This window comes from Chrysemys picta, chromosome 2 (genome assembly GCF_011386835.1).
Source record: "Chrysemys picta bellii isolate R12L10 chromosome 2, ASM1138683v2, whole genome shotgun sequence".
Taxonomy (NCBI): Eukaryota; Metazoa; Chordata; order Testudines; family Emydidae; genus Chrysemys; species Chrysemys picta.
Genome location: NC_088792.1, coordinates 77288263 through 77301750, shown reverse-complemented (window position 1 = coordinate 77301750; position 13488 = coordinate 77288263). Strand labels below are relative to the sequence as shown.

General features: G+C 45.5%; 1 protein-coding gene across 4 annotated transcripts in view; it reads left to right on the top strand.

The window, feature by feature from the left end:
- GADL1 (glutamate decarboxylase like 1) overlaps positions 1–12416 on the top strand; it is a 103517-nt gene extending 91101 nt beyond the window's left edge. For all 4 annotated transcript variants that reach the window (XM_042840491.2, XM_005309819.5, XM_042840499.2 and 1 more), the window contains one exon: positions 11136–12416. In XM_042840491.2, coding sequence (XP_042696425.1) covers positions 11136–11309 — 174 coding nt within the window. In that variant the 3' untranslated portion in view covers positions 11310–12416. The remainder of the gene's footprint in view (positions 1–11135) is intronic.
- The last annotated feature ends 1072 nt before the right edge of the window (positions 12417–13488 follow it).

The following is a 13488-nucleotide window of genomic DNA, read 5'->3' as shown; positions in this document are numbered from 1 at the left end:
AGGTACTGTATGAACATGTATTAAGAGATATTCCCTGCCGAGAAATCTTATAGACAAGACAGTCCAACGATAAGGGTAAGGGAAGAGGAAAATATGTTGTTCCCACGTTACTGATAAGGAACTGAGCCATAGGGAGACAGAGGGTATGTCTACACAGCAAAAAAAAATACCCGGTGGCAGCAAGTCTCAGAGCCCAGGTTAACAGACTTGAACTCGTGCTAAAAAATAGCCTTGTAGACATTCCAACTTGAGCAAGAGCCCAGGCTCTGAAACCTGGCAAGGGTCTGAAAGCCCAGGTCCAACCCAAGCGTCTCCATGGCTGTTGTTAGCCCCATAGCACAAGCCCCACACGCCGGATTCAGTTGACTCAGGCTCTGAGACTCGCTGCCATGTTTGTTTGTCTGTGTAGACATACCCAGAGTGATATGGAGAATCTATGGCAGAGCAGGCAACCAAACCTAGTTGTCCTGAGTCTGTCTAGTGATTTAATCACAAGACCATCCTTCCTGTTGTGAACCTTGTTTCAACAAAATACTTGTGTGTATTTGAGCCCCATTGAAGTCAATGGCACTTATGCATGTGCTTAAAGTTAAGCGGGTGCTTAAATGCTTTCCTGAATTGAGGCCTCGTTAACTTTCTGAAGATCACTGCTGCATGTCAGTTATATAGTTGAGTTAGTAACTCATTCTGTTGTAAGTATCTGTAAATTTTGGTCCAGCCAATTCTAGCAGCAAGCATTTTTTTCATAACCAAAATGGCCAAATACTTAAGGCAAAATCATAAATTTACTCTGAATGAAAATATGCCTCCTTTGTAGCCAAAACAGATTTTTGTGGTCAAATGAGCCTGTTTCGTATATAAACTTGTCTTCCGTTTTGCAAAATAGCTAAGGCAAGAATGGAAAATGGTTTACATTTTTGTGAAACCATGAAAATGTGATCTTTCTCTAGTTTTATCAGCAGGGAGATTTTTTTTTTCTTCCTGCTACATGTCTACTGCCAAATTCTACTGCAGTGTCCCAAACTTTGGAAAGATTCATCAGAGTTGAATCTGATCAGCTGAAATCCTTAATACTGTAGTTGATCTGCCGGTATCCTGCAACCTTCCTGAAAGTGATTCTTTTTTGTGGATCCCTACAAAGTATATGGATTTCACTACAAGTGTTTTTTTTTCTAGTTAAAGCTAAAATCTTTTTGTAAGCTACCATCTAAATTGTGGATCCGGGGAAAATCTAGATAGCCAGATCCTGCTCCCATTGAAGTAAATGGGGAATTTTGCCACTGATTTCAGTGGGAGCAGAATCTGGTCCAGTGCATGTAGGTTACTACTGACATAAATAGGAATAGCTTTGGAGTGTAGCAGAAGCAGCAGATTCACATGGCTATGTTGTAGCCATGGTGGTGTGTAGAATGGCCTTCCATCTTGAATGGTCCCTGACAAGCTTTCTTCCTTTGGCAAGAGTCCGCATGGGAGGATTTAGGCTTCTTAAATCCCTCAAAATTGCATCTTCCAACTTCATCCTGCTCCCTTTTTAACCCCAGTGGAAAGGATCCTTGGTAGAATTGTTACAACAACCCTGTCATGTTCTGCAAATAGAACATCCAGAACAAGTGCTGGCAGAGCAGCAGCTGTGTTTTGTAAGTAGAAGGTCTGCTGTGTATTGTGATGGGCCATGCCCCCATCCCACTGACAGCAAGCCTAACGAGCGTCCCTGCACTCAGGCAGTGCCAATTACGTGCACCTGCAGAGCATGCATTGCCTGGAAAAGGGGAGCTTAAAAAGGTGAAGCTGGCCATGGAGCAAGGTGGGGAAGTTTTGTCCCAAGTAGAGAAGTTACTAGGGAAGCCTGATAGCCAGGGGACCCAAGCTCAAGGCAATGATTAGCCTTCTCTTTCCTCCACCACCTTTTGTTTATGGCAGACAGACACTGCAGCCCTGATAGGGTTTCTGGACGTCTGCTCTCCATCAGTGCCCTGTTGCTGGGCCTGTAGAGCAGTGCGGTGGACTGGCAATAGACTCCGAAAGGGCCCTGGGAAAGAGCCCAACTACCCCAGGGAACGGTGAGCTTGCCCAGGCATGGCAGGTCTTGAGAGGACCCGGGGGCAAGAGAGGTAAAGAGATGACAGCCAAGCCCAGGCTGAGAATGTGCCTGAAGGGAAGGCAACACTTCAAAATACATTGTGGGGCAGTCCTTCATTGGTGAATGAGCTTGCAGTAAATTGGGAACTGTCTGGTTTATCTGAAAGATTTGTAAAATATTATTCAACCAAGATACTAACGTTAACCTTAGTACTGGAGGACGGCTGTGTCTTTGTGAAATTCTTTAGATATTGCTTATTATAGTACCTGTGAGATTCCTGGTCAAACTTTGCAGACAGGACAAGTGCATCAGGAGTTTTCTGGTACTTTATGCTTTGATTTAGGGTGGAAATTCTACCAGAACAGTTTTTCATAAGCTATTTCAACATTTTTCTTCCCATTTATTCATCAATTTATAAATGATCACTATTGCCTTAGCTCTGGAGTGCCTGACATTAATTACAAAATAAATATGAAAGTCACAAAAATCTAGGTCTCCAAATACACTCTTTTTAAAACTCCCACTGTCTTGAATGAGAGCTGTGGAAGCTCAGCACATAACAGGACTGGGCCCATAGCATGTAAGACTACAGCAGTTCAGAGGCGCCTTTGGTTCTGAATGAGCAGAACTAGAGGGCATTCAGAGATGGGTGATGAGAGTGATTTGAGGCAGGAAAAGACATTGGAGAGAGACTAGATTTGAAAATATTGGACAGTGTTGTCTAGAGAAGAGTCCCATAAAAAGGATGGTGATAGAAGTATACAGAGTAAGGAATGGTGTAGAGAAACTAATCAGTCACAACTCTTTACTATATAAGAACCAGGCAACAATCAATGAAAGAACATTCTTTTTTACACACATTTTGTCCAAGAGTTTATTAGGCTTAAAAACAGTTAGCCATATCAATGAGAACATCCGCAGTTATTTTAGAAAGTGTATCCTTTATCATTGGATATAAATCTTCGTGTCAGAGCATAAGCTAGGGGTTAGAAAGAAACTTCCATTATAGACAGGTTAGTTTATAATTGTCCAATATGGGGCTGTCTGGTACTTGTCATTGTCTGTCTGAGACAAGATACTGCACCAGAAGGAACACTAATCTCATCCAGGCTGGCCATTACTATGCTCTTGTATAGATGTAAGACGTGTTACATGCCTGTTGGGGAAATTCTGACCTGTGAGGAGAATTTCTTTCACTTTTTACAGATATTTGCCCGCAACCAAGGAACGTTGATGCAGTGGGGATATTCTGGACAGTAGCCTAGTGAATCTGTCTAATCAGAACAAGAGCCGGGTTACTGTTCTCTGTAGCCCAAACGTATCAAATATTTTGCAACCAATAAAATAACAGAATCACAGTCTGGTAATAGGGGGCCACTTCCTTACTACTTATTTATGAGTCAGTGTGATTTGGAATGATTAGTACAGAACATTTGACCAAGCCCCGTTATCTTGATTTTATTTTTCATTGGAATAAACCTTCATATTAAGTTTCCATATTGCAGAGTATGAGGCTGAGTGATTTTAAGCAGGAGCCTAGCACTCCAGCATGAGTGCTGTGGTTCAAATATCAGGTGTTCAACCTAACAACTATTGCGATTTCCCATTGCAGAGAAACAAACGCCTGAGTCATTCCTCGGTGAGCTAGGAGTTCAGGTGTGGCTCATATAGCATTGTCACTCTGAAGTGACACCTACTACACCTTGGTTGGTGTAATAGTGGATGACTTTGAATGGACATTTCTTCAGCTTCTCTTGGAGGATCCTAGTGTCAAAACCCAGGGATTCAATCCTCAGAGATGCTGAGCACCTGCATCGCTTACTGATGACTGCAGGATTTAGCAGTTGCTCGACTCTTCCGATGGCTAGGCCTTAATGCTGGAGGCTGAATAGAGTTCATTTGTAAGTCACTGTACTTGAGCTCAGATGGGAGTTTTCACCATTCTGAAGAATATTAAATACCATCAAGTATGCCAGTTAAGGACTGGATTGTGTTTTTTAAGGCACAGCCCCGCATTGGGGTCATGCAGAGCTACCCCATGTCAGAGGAGAGCTTCAGGGGGAGACAGTCATTCCCAGAGCACCCTGGTGCACATGAGGAGTATGCAGACTGCACTGTCCTTGTAGGCCCAGCCTCCTTTCCTCACTGCGCTCTGTCCCCTGTGGGGTGCATAGAGAGAGCTGTCTTGCCAGCTGTGCAGGGCGGGATGATCCTTGCACCTGCTTCCTCACAGATGTGTGCAAGGGTCAGCCACCATCTGGACTCTAATATGCAGGCAACTAAAACCTTAATGCTAAAATCCCCCCAACCTGAGTAACAGGGCTGGGTGCTGGAGAACTTTGCAGGAGAAGGTGAGTAGGAAGCTGTGGAGGAGGATCTGTACTACTCTGTGGCTACTAACCCAACCTAATGACTGGATAGCTGCTATGAGTTAGGGGAAGAATACAGGTTGCAGCAGATCCTTCTTCAGTAGCTATCCCCCAGCCTAGACCTCCAAATTCCCCTGTGCAGCAGTGCTCTGGGAGGGTATGCAGAGCAGAGGCTGTGCGCTCCTTGTAATAGCTTTCCTAGCACCTGCCTTGTCTTGCACAGCAGAACTGGAGCAATTCCACCACCAAAGGGCCCAAGTTGAGCTGCTGAGAGCGCTAAAGAATTTAGGGCTTAGGATGCCTTTCACTTACCATTCTGAGACCTCCTCTGAAGTGCAAAATAAAGAATTTGATTTATAATTTGAAATAAATCCGGTAGTAAAATAATTGGAAAGGTGAAGCAGTCTCACTCTGACTAAATTGCTTTCCTAGGGGTCTATTCTGTTAGGTGCTGAGCAGCTCCTGCCTGTAGTTTAGCACCCTCTGCTCCCATTGACTTCACGTTGATTTCAGTGGAAGTTCAAGACATTGAATTCCTCACAGAATCAGGTCTTATAAACTAAGGGTCTGATTTCCAGGCCGTTGAGCACCTGCAGCTCCGAATAGTTGTGGATGGTTGGCACCTCTGGAAAATCAGGCCCTACATGCAAGCCAGCCTTTAATGGCTGTGTTCTGAGACTTGTGCTTAGAGTTTGTGCATATATTCTGCTCCTTTGTTCCCAAGTGGAAATGATTCTGGGTGAAATTGTTACAACAACCCAGCCATGTTCATTCAGATTACTTGATGGCAAACCAGCAGCTGTGCTTTGTAAGTAGAAAGTGCTTGGCTTCATAGTGCACAAAGGGAAGGAGACACTTAAAAATATATTGTGGGGACAGGCCTTCATTCGCAGCGTGATAAACTAGATAATAGAAGAGACTTTCTACCTCCAATTTCCATGAGACCAGCATTGCTGCAGCACAGTATATTTATCCCAATATTGCTGACGCTGATGCTCTCAATGTTTCTGCTTTCACAATCTCTATTTGTGCTATTGCACAGTTTGGGGTGGCGAGTTACAGAACACACGCTGGAACAGCACTCAGTGAGATGAAGGGAATCCATTTCAGGATACAAAAGAAGAAATAATGGATAGAACATCAATAAATACTAAAATTGCCCATGGCATTTGAACCTTAAAGGAGAGCCTGAGAAATTATAATAATAAAGATGCAGGTCTGCCACTTTTACACCTGTGTTCTATGAGTGTGTCCATTGGGACCACTTGTGTAGTACACAAGCAGTTGTCTCTCTTCTGTATTTGTGTGGCAACCAGCACACTGTAGCCCCTGTCTTGATTGGGGCTTTTGAACACTACTGGAGTACAAATAATTACCCATTCTGAGTGCAGTATAAAGTAGTAAGAGCGAAAGAGTAGAACTGTTACTAACTTGATATAATGGTAAAAGGGACCAGGACATTCAAACCAACTTGGAGCATGAGAATTTCCATCATGCCAAACATATTCTGTGTCTGAGGGGACATATTTGGAGTAAATAAACCTGTATGTACAAGCTTACAAAACCCTACCCTGTCCAACTTGCATTTGAAATTTGTGCAAGGACAGTTCAAAGGTCCAAATTCTGCCCCAAGGTTCCTACTATGGGACAGTACTGAAATGACTTGTCAAGACAAAATTTGGTCCCAAGCGTAGAGGCAGATTCTTCCACCATTATGCAGGGTAATACCTACCTGCAGTGTGACTAATTGCAGAGGAGAGTGAGTAAGGATGGCTCATGTGGCACAGCCATATCCAGCAGTCCTTCAGTGGAAGCTTTTTTTTAAATATGGACTAAATGAGGTTATGTCTACACTAGGAGCTAGTGCTGAGATTCCGCTGCTTGTGAACACACATCTCACCCTTGCTCTCATTGAGTTAGCGCAAGTATAAATAAATAGCAGTGTAGCTGTAGTAGCACTAGTCATAGGCGCTGACTTCCCCTCTTTCCTGTGGGTGCTTGACTCCCCCTCTGCCCCTGGCCCTGCCCCCACTCCACCCCTTCCATGAGACCCCACCCCTGCCCTGCCCCCATTCCTACTCCTTCCCCGAAGTCTCTGCCCCAACTCCGCCCCCTCCCTGCCCCATTCCAATTCTGTCCCCAAATCCCAGCCCTGCCTCTTCCCCACCTTCTCCCCTGAGCGCGCCACAGTCCCGCCCTTCCCCCTCCCCCCCAGAGTGTGCTAACGCTGCCAAACAGCTGTTTGGTGGCGGCTGGGCGGGAAGCGCTGGGAGGTAGGCGGAGGAGCGGGGCTGCAGTGCGCTCAGGGGAGGGGGAGGAGGTGAGGCGGGGGGTGAGGGGAGCTTGGCTGCCAATGGATACAGAGCACCCACTAATTTTTCTGAGTCCGCGCCTATGGCACTAGGAGCTGCAGTGGAGACATGGCTGAGCCATTCCAAATACGTACCCATCGGTTTCCAGGGGGGGTTGTATTCAGTATGGCTCAGCCGAGAAGCAGCCACTGCTGCTCCTCTGCTACGGTGGTTATTTAACTGCTACACTGTTGTTTATTCCTGCACTAGCTGAATGAGAGCATGAGTTATGTGTACACAAGCACGGGAATCACAGCACTAGCTCATAGCGTAGCCAGAACCTGAGACGAGCATAATGTAGCTCATACTATAAAACAACCAAGGTCAGTGAGTCCTTGTGGTTTTTGTCACACAGATTAAAAACCCGGGTTGGGAGGATGGTGGTTTTGCACATATTGTATGGCAGAGCTATTTTTTATAACATTTGTTTCTAGGGACTTGTCTACATAATGTATTAGTCTGCACCAGAGGGGTATAAATTCTAGTGTTCACTAGCATGTTGCATGCTAGGTGGCCCCTGTGGCCCCTGCTAGCTTGCACTAGAAGTTCCCTAGTGCACATTAATGTAATCCTGTTTGAAACAGATATACGTTGATGTGCACTAGGGACCTTCCAGTGCATGCCACCAGGGTCCACACAGGCCAGTTAGTGTGCAACACTCTAGTGCATGTGAGAATTTACACCTCTTTGGGGCAGACTAGTGTACCATGTAGACAAGCCCTAAATTACACACACATTGCAGCTACAAACTAGTATTGTGATCTCTCTGCTCACATTGAGTAGTACCTAAACCGTGAGTAGTCCCATTGGCTTTTATGGGACATGATGCAAGGTTCTGTTCAGCATTAGTAAGGGGATCACAACCTGTCTCTAAAACTTTTGACGCTGTATTGAATTTTCAAATTCTCATTGTCAGATTTGTTGTGGTTATTGTCCTCTTTCCCCTAAATCTTTATTAATGCTGATTTCACTACTAATCTCTTTCTCTCTTGTTTGTATTATTAGGCAAAAGGCAAACTTCTGGGAATACATTGACTTCTGCATTGTTATTCATTATCACCATGTACTTCATTCATACTTATGTCATGCGGTGCGCAGTGGGACTAAGGTGGGCTCCCTGGTCCCACGCCACTCCCGGAAGTGGCCGGTACCACATCCCTGCGGCCCGTGGGGGGCAGTCCGCACGCTGCCTTTGCCTGTGGGTACCACCCCCAGAGCTTCCATTGGCTGTGGTTACCCGTTCCCAGCCAATGGGTGCTTCGGGGGAGGTACCTGCAGGCAAGGGCAGCACACGGAGCCCTCTGCACGCCCTCCCCCCTCCCCCCCGGTGGCCGGTACCAGCCGCTTCCGGGAGCGGTGCAGGGCCAGGGCAGGCAGGGAGTCCGCCTTAGCCCCGCTGTGCCACAGGGGTGGCAATCCTGCGGGCCGGATCTGGCCCGCGGGCCATAATTTGCCCACTCCTGAGCTAGAGCCAAGAATATTCTTTCTTTAAATCCAAAATTGATTTAAAGGCAAGATCATTGTGAAGATCCACAGCTAAACTAGTGTGGAGATGCTAGAATGGTATCTTGTAAAATACATTGATTAACCATGAGGTGTTTATATCAAAACAAATTGCCTCAGAGTTACCTAGTGAAATGTGTGTGCATACGTGCCATGTAGAAATAATGCTATTAAATAAAGGTTGGCACCATCATTTGTCTTTTGTGGATCCAGTAACATTTTCTGCCACTGGCTTTTAGAGCTGAAATAAATTACTGCAGGAACTGAAGCTGGATCTATAGCTCTATTTGCTCAGCTTAAAGCCAAAATCTCACCACGAAGGGTGAGGGAAGGGGTTGTTCTGAAGATATGGTTGAATGTAAAAAATGTTCAAAAAAATTTAAAAACCCCTAAAATATGAATCATAGAAGATTAGTGTTAGAAGAGACCTCAGGAGGTCATCTAGTCCAATTCCCTGCTCAAACAGGACCAACCCCAACTAAATCATCCCAGCCAGGGCTTTGTCAAGCCGGGCCTTAAAAATCTCTAAGGATGGAGATTCTACCACCTCCCTAGGTAACCCATTCCAGTGTTTCACCACCCTCCTAGAGAAATAGTTTTTCCTAATATCCAACCTAAACCTTCCCCACTGCAACTTGAGACCATTGTTTCTTGTTCTGTCATCTGCCATCACTGAGAACAGCCGAGCTCCATCCTCTTAGGAATCCCCCTTCAGGTAGTTGAAGGCTGCTATCAAATCCCCCCTCATTCTTCTCTTCTGCAGACTAAATAAGCCCAGTTCCCTCAGCCTCTCCTTGTAAGTCATGTGCCCCAGGCCCTTAATCATTTTCCTGGCCTGCTGCTGGACTCTCTCCAATTTGTTCACCTCCTTTCTGTATGTGGGGGGCCCAAAACTGGATGCAATACTCCAGATGTGGCCTTACCAGTGCCGAATAGAAGGGAATAATCACCTCCCTCGATCTGCTGGCAATGCTCCTAATGCAGCCCAATATGCCGTTGGCCTTCTTGGCAACGAGGGCAGACTGCTGACTCATATCCAGCTTCTCGTCCACTGTAATCCCCAGGTCCTTTTCTGTAGAACTGCCGCTTAGCCAGCTGGTCCCCAGCCTGCAGAATCAGGCCAAGACTTTGTCATGTTTGTAAAGGGCTTGGTCATGCCAGGAGCTGATTGCTCTGGTCTCAATCCAGCACAGAATGTAAGCACATGCTTAACTTTAGGCATGTGAATAGCTCATTGGACTCAGTGGCAGTACTCACATGCCTGAAGATAAGAATGTGGTGAAATACTTTGCTGGTTCAGAAAACCAGGCCTTATTCTTCACCGAGTCTTATTCATATTTACTTTGCAATGGGGTTACTTGCAGGGTAACATGCTACTCACGTGAACAAGTATGGCAGCACTAGGCACTAAATAAACAATAAAGGCTAAAGGGTGAGATCCTGGCCCCATTTAAGTCCGGAGGAGTTTTGCCATTGACTTCAGTGGAGTCAGGATTTCAACCTGGATGCTGCACTTAGCTGCCTCTTATTCAGCTGTGCAGAGGGTGCACGCAGAGAGCAGTGCCTGCTCCTCAGATACTCCTTCTCCTAGTGAGTGGTTGGGGATGGGGCAGAATCTTAGCTCAGTTTCACTAATCACGGGCTAGGCACGTGTGGGAGCTCAATTGTGATCTTTTGAGGGCTGCAGTAACTTATTTCTCCTCATGCCCCACACCCTTCCCCCACACAGCACGAGGGGGCTGGTGTATTCATGTACCAAGGCTTGCTAAGGCCTGAGCCTAAAGACACAGGCTAGCTCTAGAGATTGAATCTCAGGGCAGGTGCTGAGGGATTAATGACCAGCTTGGAGAAGTAACCAGACTGGTCATAAAGACCCCAGGAAACTGTGTGTCCAGAGGCTGAGTTATTGCTTTGATATAAGATGAAACAGGCATGGACTGAAACTGCAAGATTGTGGGCCAGATTCTGCTCTTCATTCACACTCATTTAAACCCAGAGCGACTCCACTGACATCAAGGCCTGGTGGTAGTTCAGATCACTAATGAGATTAGCTAATGTGCAGGTGGCTTGAGTTACTTCTCAGCATTTATTTCAGTTTATAATAAAATGCATTTACAAAAAGCAGTAGCCAGAGAGGGATAGGTTCTAGCTTTGATTTTGACGTATTACTCATTGCAACATTTCATACTGCTGATTGATAATGCATCTCTTAAGTAAGGCATTTGGTTTTGGTAACCATCATTCAGCTATTTAGGTCCAGAAGTGTAAAGATTAATTAGTCAGTGTTTGCACAGACCTTTGAAAATGTAAATTGTGTCTTAGATTCATGGAGGATAGGGCCATCAATGGCTACTGGCCAGAGTCCCTAGTCTCTGTTTGCTAGAAACTGGAATGGGTGATAGGGGATGGATCACTTGATGAATACCTGTTCTGTTCGTTCTCTCTAAAGCACCTGGCAACGGCCACTGTTGGAAGACCGGATACTGGGCTAGATAGACCTTTGGTCTGACCCAGTATGGCCGTTCATATGTAAATAGAGATATTCACAGGCCCAATTCTGATCTCCCTTATCCATGCAAAGATCTCTTTTGTGGGTTGTACCACTGAAATCAGTGGGCCAATTCATGTAAGTAGAGGGTGGCAAGATCTTGTCCTAGCTCAGTGATTCTCAATCTGTTCCTAACTGGACTACATTTTCCATATTGGGGACCCTCCCTCCCATTTAGTGGTAAGGAAAAGTGGTTACAACTTCCAGGCTGAGAACCCCTGTCCTGGTGCTAAATATGAGTAAAGATTACAACTTTAAACACCTGTTCTCTTTCCCCACTGTAGGTTGCTCCTGTAATTAAAGAGAGAATGATGAAGAAAGGCAGCATGATGTTAGGGTACCAACCCCACCGTGGCAAAGTCAACTTCTTTCGCCAGGTAGTGATCAGTCCCCAGGTGAGCCGTGAGGACATGGACTTCCTGCTGGACGAGATCGACTTGCTTGGCAGAGACTTGTAGCTGTAGTTCAACAGCACCAGGCGCTGCTTATATGCATGATGTTTACAGATCAAGAATATCAGCTGCGTAAATGGCACCATCACTACTGTTCTGAGAAGGTGATGTTTCTGAGAATGACCTCCTATATGCTAATAAGGCAGGTATTTGGCAGGTACCAGTGGACAGCCTGGGCCAGATTGGCCGCTGACATAAGTGGGCATGACATCATTAACTTCAGTGGAGTCATGCCTGCTTATGTCAGCCGTGAATTTAGCTCAGTGAGTATTAAAATCAAAGCACATCTCTAATACGTTAATATTTGAGCCTGGCATGCATTTAAGGATAAAGGCCCAGTTGGTGATTGAACTAGTGGGTCCTGTGGCTCTCTTAATGAAAGCCCCTAAACCAGAAAATTTCCCAGCACAAAATGGGCCCAATCAGCATTTGCCCACCCATAAACCTACCATGATTTTAGCAGAGCTGAGAATGTTGGAATGGAGATAGTATCATTTTTTTAAACTTTTTGTCAACAGGAGATGTTAAAGTGTAAACATTTCTTTAGCAGCTTTAGACTCACGATAAAATTTTAATCAAAAAGTTAGAAAAATATATTTATCTTAAAGCATTGTATTTATCATGGTTCCTTATGATATTCCTACAGATTTTAAAACCGCTAGCTCTCGTGTGATCAGTGTGTAATTCTTTTTTGGCGTTAAACTTAAGCTGCTGTACAAGTTAAAATTTGTCTGTGATTTTAGCATATGAACATTGTTAAAAAATAAGTGAAATACCAAAATTAAATTCAAACCTTTATAGTTATTCAGAATTACATTATATTTAGACAAATAATTTTGTGAGTGGTCTAGTTTAATTTTTTCTATCTGTAAAATGATTCTTTCAATCATAAAAACAGAAATCATAAACGTATCTTTTGGTGGGAGTTCTAGCAGTAAATTTAAGGAAATGGCCACATTTTTCTAACTTGTGATACTAACTTACTTTAATGTTTTATTCTTTGTTCCATAATCTGTCTTTGAGGAAGCATTGACCAATAGGAAGTTTTTTGTTGTAATGTATTTGTATTGTTGAAAGCTGTCTTTAAATGCAGTGCTGGATGTTTTCATTTCATGTATTGTGGTAGTATCAAGTATTGTAGAACATTCCCGTTTTCAGTCTCCAAGATACCAGTGTGGAAAGTTCGCCAGTATCAGTCACACTATCAGAGCAGTAGATGGGAACAAGAGCTTGATAGACCTCTGCAGAGTATACTGGGAATGGATACTTTTGAGCCATGGTAAACCATTAATATTATTGGGGAGTTCTTGATAAGTCATTGGCATAACATAACCCTTTGGTTTTGCCCTGTAATACTTTACCGGTTCACATCATCAAACACTACCTATGATTAAGGCTCCATGTTTGTCACGGAGGTCACGTGACCTCCGTGACTTCTTCAGCAGCTGGTGTGCCTGGCCCGGGGGCTGCCCGAGACGCTCAGGCAGCCCCTGGACCAGGCGCACTGACGGCTGCTGGGGCAGTCTTGGGCCACCCCCCGCCCTCCAGCAGCAGGAGTTTGGGTGCTTACCTGGAGGGGGGAGGGCTGCCCTCCCTCAGCTCCTAGCTCCAGGTGCTGCCTCTGCCTGCAGGCACCACCCCCACAGCCCTCATTGGCCATGGTTCCCAGCCAATGGGAGCTGCAGAACCAGGTCTTGGGGCTGAGCGGAGGCAGCAGCATGTGGAGCTCAGGAGCTGAGTAGGGAGCCTGTCCCAGCCCTGCCAATCCTCCCCCATGGCGCGCCGCCCCCCCGCCCCCCGGCCGCTACTCTCCTCCCCGAGCACCCAAGGCGCCCCGCCTGGCTGCACCCCATCCTGAGACCTTGGGGCTCCCCCCTACCCCAGGCCGTGCCTCCCGCATCACCCCTCGAGCTGCCCCCCCAAGTTTTAGCCAGGGGTATATAGTAAAAGTCACAGGCTGTGAATTTTTGTTTACTGCCTGTGACCTGTCCGTGACTTTTACTAAAAATACCCGTGACTAAAACAGGTTTCAGAGTAGCAGCCGTGTTAATCTGTAGCCGCAAAAAGAACAGGAGTACTTGTGGCACCTTAGAGACTAACAAATTTATTAGAGCATAAGCTTTCGTGGACTACAGCCCACTTCTTCGGATGCATCCGAAGAAGTGGGCTGTAGTCCATGAAAGCT